Raw genomic sequence first — 6,474 nt, 5'->3', positions numbered from 1 at the left:
AGGCAAGCACTCTACCTGCTATCCTATTGGTCCAGTCCCCTGAACAAAAGTTCTCCCAAAATAATTGTCTTTACAAAAGTAATAGACATGTCTAAGCAATAAGAGGAATCAAATTGCTTGTGATTTTAACTCTATTTTTTTTCTTGTAGGTTTCTGGGATGGTATATGAAAAATAAAAGAAAACAAAGAACTCCATCCTGTCTATGGGTTTCAGAGAAACATTCTTCACATAAAGGGAATAAAGAAGCTTGTGGAGAGTCCAAAGATATGATGTCCTCATGCCAGAATATAATTAATACCTCTTGTGTGAAAAGCAGCTGGTCCAATGATGTTCGTGTTTCCCTTTACAGTTTAATGGTGCTCATAATTCTGATCACACTAATTGGAAATATGATAGTAATTATTTCCATATCACACTTCAAGCAACTTCATACTCCAACTAATTGGCTCATTCATTCCATGTCCACTGTGGATTTTCTGCTGGGGAGCCTAGTCATGCCTTATAGTATGGTGAGAACTGTTGAGCATTACTGGCATTTTGGAGAAATCTTCTGTAAAATTCACACCAGTACAGATATTATGCTGAGCTCAGCATCGATTTTCCACTTATCATTCATTTCCATTGACCGCTACTATGCTGTGTGTGAACCACTGAGATACAAAACCAAAATTAACATGTTGGCTATTTTTGTGATGGTCTTTGTTAGTTGGAGTGTTCCTGCTATTTTTGCCTTTGGACTGATCTTTCTAGAACTAAACTTCAAAGGAGCTGAAGAGATCTATTATAAACACATTCATTGTAGAGGGTGTTGCTCCGTCTTCTTCAGCAAAATTTCTGGGATACTGGCCTTTATGACTTCTTTCTATATACCTGGGTCTATTATGTGGTGTATTTATTATAGAATATATTTCATAGCTAAAGGACAAGCAAGATCAATTAATGATACCAATCAACTTCAACCAAGATTGGAAGAGGAAACTGGAAATTCACGAAGCAAAGACATGAAAGCTGCTAAGACTTTAGGGATTGTGATGGGAGTTTTCCTAATATGCTGGTGTCCTTTCTTTTTCTGCATGGTTCTGGATCCTTTCTTGGGTTATACCATTCCACCTGCCTTAAATGATACATTGATTTGGTTTGGCTACTTGAACTCTACTTTTAATCCAATGGTTTATGCATTTTTCTATTCCTGGTTCAGAAAAGCACTGAAGATGATTCTATCTGGTAAAATTTTCCAAAAAAACTCTTCTAGGTGCATATTACTTTTAGAATCAAGTCCATAGAATTATTATACTTTAATATTTTAGAAAAAAGTAAACTATTTAGGAAAACAACAACTGTAGCATACTGTTAGGATCAGAGATAGTACAGCGGTTAAGGCACTTGCCTTGCATACAGCCAACACAGGATCAATCCCCAGCACCCTATATGATCCCGAGCTTCACCAGCACAAGGTTAGGAATAAGCCCTGAACACTGCAGAGTGTGGTCCTAAAACCAATACATAAACAAATATGTTTAAAAATCAAGCACGTTGTACCAACTTCATGAGTATTATCAATTATTTGAATCAATGAACGCATTGTGAAATAATGATACTGATACCTTGTTTTTAATTTGGGACATAGTAAATGTGATATTTGCCATCCATCTCAGGCATCTTCGAGATCTGCAATTTCAAAAATTAAGACCTACAGTTTAAGTATTTTGAGGGGAATCTCATGTGGTAGATCCTCATGGTCAAGTCCTGTGATCCTTAGAAGGGTAGGTGATGCCAGGGCTGCACTCAAGGAAATTGCCTTAATTCCTGGTCTACTTCTCTGAAACCTGACAAGTTAAAGACTATTTCCTGTGCAGATATAATTTACTGTGAGTTCAAAGAGTAGACCGAGGGGGCTGCTGCTGCTGCTGGACAGGTGTATGCATTTGGTCACCCTGAGCGGCCTCCCTGCCTCCCCACCTCCCCAGGGCACCCCAACAGAGACACAGAGAGATGGGGAGATGGGGAGGCTGGGGACCACAGTCTTATGGTGAAAATGGCTCATTTAATGCAGAGTTGCTAGCATATTTATAGAATATCTGAAGGCGGGGTGAGGTAAAGACAGGTGTGACTGGTCACTTACATAGATAGACATTTGGCTGAGGAAATTCTCTTGGGGAGATCAACTCAAGAAGACACTTTGTCTCCCAGGGACATCTACATTACGTTTATCTTTCCTTCTAGTGTATTAATTATCAATACTTGCAGTTGTTTGGATAAACACAGTAAGAGACAAAGATCCCAAGTTCTCTGGGCTCTGAGAGCAAGCAAGGCTTTTACCGTAAACCCCAGACTAAGTCCTCAGGCCAGTTCAGTTTGTCCTTTCCCACGGGGGTCCTATCTCTTAGTCTGTAACACTTTGCATCAAGACCATGCATGTATGCTTTCTATAATGTCCCATTTCGATGACAGGTAGCTTTGACACTTGCCCTGGGTCCATCCCAGTCCCACGGCGGGACCTTCCTTTTGGGGTGTTAGGAACTACAAAAACTAAAGCCTGAGTCAAGTAATTATGATCAAATAATTATGCTCAGGAGCAGATACATTTCAGAGTCAGTCAACTCCCAAATATTAGGAGCATAGCAATGATAGTCTTTCTGTGTTTAACCAAAGAACATTGCTCGATAGTAAAATATGAAAAGGCTATAGGAGAAATAGAAAAACAGGTACAAATATATAGCACTTCAAATACAAAGCAGCACACATACAAGCTCAGAATTACCAGAAAGTTTTAGCATACAAGTAACCAAGACTGACTTGGGGAACTGTGACAACGAGAGGTAAAATTCAAGGGAAAAAGGGAAAGGTTAAAGATAAACTTTAACTAAGTTAGAGATGCTAGCAAGAGCATGTTAAGCTTCTCTGGGAGGAAGAAAGGGGACAATTCACTGATGAAGCCTAAAACACTTAGGGTTGATATCCAACAATTTACCTTGAAATTGACAGTGGTACCTAATTCGGTAGTTTAATGGTGTAAAATATCAGCAACTTTGGGTGATTCAATTTAGAGTAACTTTGTCATTAATTTGATGGAATGTATGTCTTTGTAAAGCATCCAATATTACATATTAAATGCTGTTAAATTGTACATAATTTGTTAATTATTACTAATGCTTATTAGCATATGTTCCAATACCTAAATAGCTTCATTTTTAGCTTAAAAAAAACAGATTTTTCTGATTTCATATGTATAGGTAGCACTGTAGCACTGTTGTCCCGTCATTCATCAATTTGCTTGAGTGGGCACCAGTAACGTCTCCATTGTGAGACTTGTTGTACTGTTTTTGGCATATCGAATACACCAGAGGTAGCTTGCCAGGTTCTCCCATGTGGGCGGTTTACTCTTGGTACCTTGCCAGGATCTCCGAGAGGGTAGTTAGGAAAATGAAGGAAATAATAAACGTTAATGAAATTTTATAAACATAATGAATATACCACGCAAAGCTCATTTTCTTTCTCTTTTTTTTTTTTTGCTCACATCTGGAGATGCACCGGAATTAGTCCTGGCTCACACACTCAGGAATTACTCCTGGTGGTGCTCGGGGGACCATATGGGATGCTTGGAATTGAACCTGGGGCTGCCACATGAAAGGCAAATGCCCTACCTGCTGTGCTATTGCTCCAGCCCCTAAAGCTCATTTTCTTAATGAACTATATTAGGTACAACTCTTAGGAATGATGTTTTTGATGACTATTATCTCACATTGTACAGATATACAAATACTTTAAAATTATTAGTATTCACTAAGGAAATTTAAACTCTTAATAAAAATAGTCTCTTAATAAAAAATAGCAGAGAGTCTCTTGCCCGCACGCCTGGCTGTCTTCCCTGGGGCCCCTTGGAGGGGACGGGCTCCAGCTTCCCTCCCCACCCCGAGCAGAGCTCCCGGCGGCCGAAGACCACCGGAACCTAGCTGCAGCCATGCTGGAGGCCCCTCTCCACACGTTTGGACAGGCCTCATGCATGAAGGTACTGGCAGAGGAACCCAGGTGTGTGTAATCCCATCAATGGCCAACATCCAGAGAGAGACTTAAAAGCAAGCTCCCAGAAGCGATATCTTTAGCCTACTTCTCCCTCTGGGAGAAACTGGCAATCTTCTGAGAGTTTCCTGCCCCCATGGGACAGCCTTGCAAGCTTCCCATGGTGTATTCATATGCAAAATCCAGTAACAAGCTGGATCTCATTCCCCTGACCCTGAAGAGCCCCAAGTGCAACATCGTTAGGAGGGCTGAGTTGAGATAGACTTCTTAGATTTCAGGGAAAGGATGAAATGAGATGTTACTGAGCCCGCCAGAGAAATCGGTGATTAACGAGATTTCGTGATTCGTGAATAAAATAGTATAGATTAATTTTTTTTACTGTTATTTGCTATTGAAACTCAAGACAGTGTCTGAAGTTTTTTTATGACCGATTTCATGAAATGCCTGGCATCCTAGGAAGGAAAAAGAACATAAGCTCAATGAAATAAATGCATTTGTTAGGTTCCATACCACACCAAGTATTTTGTTAAATTTTTATTTAACTTGGGGAACTTTTAATAAAAATTTTAATAAATTTTTATTAAAAATTGTATTAAAATTATAATCATAAGGTAAATGCAAAATATAATCATATATAATCAGAGTAGAAATGCCATACCTATAAGATAAAAGCAAAGTGGGAGCAAATAATAGTTTCAGATGAGAAAGTGATTAAAAATTCTTCATTATAAGTATTAACTAGAAATAAAACTGGCTCTTATACAAACTTTATATTGTCTGTGTCATATTGAGTAGTATAAAGGATTTACATTTATTCAATAATAGTAATTTATGCTCATAACTGTGTTAGGATTGAAGAGCTAATTTCAAATAAACTAATTATATATTTTTGCATATACTCATTTGTTCACAAATGATCTATTGAATATATATTAAATCATTAATTTATTATAGTCTGTTTTAGGTTTATTTCATTTCACTGATGAATTTAACTCGATTTTTGTTCTAATTATTTTTAATTATAACTTGTTTTTATTTAGTATATGTAGAACAAGTTGCCCCAATTCTCCTAATATTAAAAACTACCTTGACTGTTTCCACCCTTAAGACCATTTTGTCAAATTTGACACAAAATAAATACTTTACTGTACTTTTCAGGAAGTTTCTCTGGTTTTATTCACTCGCTTCCACATATTTCTCTTAATATTATTCTTAGGTGTGTTGTACTTCTTATTGTATATTTGCCTGCTATAAACAAATCTTTCTAAGTCATATCTTCTATGTAACCATTAGTCCTGACTCTTTACTCAGGAATCACTCCTGGCTGTGCTCAGGGTACCATACACGGTGCTGGAGATAGAACCCATGTTGACTGTGCAAAGCAAGTTCCCTGTACTATATCTCCAACCTTGTTTTGGTTTTCATATATAGTCATATTATCTTATAACTATTGTTTTTATCCTTTTTTCAGTAATCAGTTGCATTCACATTTCTTGTATTCCAATAGAATTTCTAAAGCCTAGTGATACTGCTAGTCAGAGTCATCATTGTCTTATATCAATTTTAAATTACTATTCATGTTTTAATGTTCCCTTGAGCCCTGCCAGGAGTGATCCCAAAGCACAGAGCCAGGAGTAAGCCCTGGGTACTGAGGGTGTGACTCAAAAAGGTAAGTAAATAAAATTACTATTCAGGTTTTAAGGAAGATACCACATTATCTTTTGGACAAGTTTATTACTCAGATAATTGTATATCTTTTTATTTAGTTCTAAGTCCCCTCTACTCTAGTTCTCTTTGTTGCCTCTTATGTAATTTTAATCATTTTACTTGCTTTGTTTTAGGGGTACACCCAACAGTGCTGAGGGCTACTCCTGGCTTGGTGCTTGGGGTTGCTTTTATAGTGATCAGAAGATGGTGAGATGCCAGGAACCTGGTGCTCTTGCATGAAAAATATGCACTCCAGTCTTTTCAGATATTTGACCACTCCATCACATATTTATTTTTCTTTTTAATACTCATTAAAAAAAGATAGTCCTGACCCTCAGAAAAGTGAGGATAAAGATAATTTTGTCTTTCCACAGATCTACCTTTACTTCAGCTTCTATTCTTTGAAGAAAATAGTATTTTTGTTCTTTGGCTATCCAGAGTCAATTTCTGAACTGAAATCCAAAAAAAAGATTTTGAGAAATTTTCAATTCTAACTGAACGTATTCTGGGAAGTTTAATAAAATTAACTTTAATGAAGCCATCTGCCCCTCTGTTATGTAATACATTAATGCAATGGAATGTGATATATAAATGCAATATAGCTGTATTATAGTCTATTGGAACTCTAATTATGGTTAATAACCTTGGACTTTTCTCTTTTAAAAAAATGTGTGAATAACCCACAGTATGATATTCAGTCTTTTTCTATAATTTAAATATTCAGACAAGAAAGAAGACTGTGATCT

At 37.0% G+C, this 6,474-nt stretch overlaps 1 protein-coding gene across 1 annotated transcript; it reads left to right on the top strand.

The window, feature by feature from the left end:
* The first annotated feature begins 267 nt into the window (after positions 1-267).
* On the top strand, positions 268-1,284 carry TAAR1 (trace amine associated receptor 1). The gene has a single exon (XM_004609089.2). The coding sequence runs from the start codon at positions 268-270 to the stop codon at positions 1,282-1,284; it is 1,017 nt and encodes a 338-aa protein (XP_004609146.2).
* Positions 1,285-6,474: the final 5,190 nt, after the last annotated feature.

The sequence above is a fragment of the Sorex araneus genome, chromosome 4 (assembly GCF_027595985.1).
Source record: "Sorex araneus isolate mSorAra2 chromosome 4, mSorAra2.pri, whole genome shotgun sequence".
NCBI classification, from domain to species: Eukaryota; Metazoa; Chordata; class Mammalia; order Eulipotyphla; family Soricidae; genus Sorex; species Sorex araneus.
This window is presented reverse-complemented; position numbering and strand designations above follow the sequence as displayed.

What these genes read in the sequence shown, in the direction of transcription:
- TAAR1 (XM_004609089.2), top strand. Translation starts at nt 268, where the DNA reads ATGATGTCCTCATGCCAGAATATAATTAATACCTCTTGTGTGAAAAGC.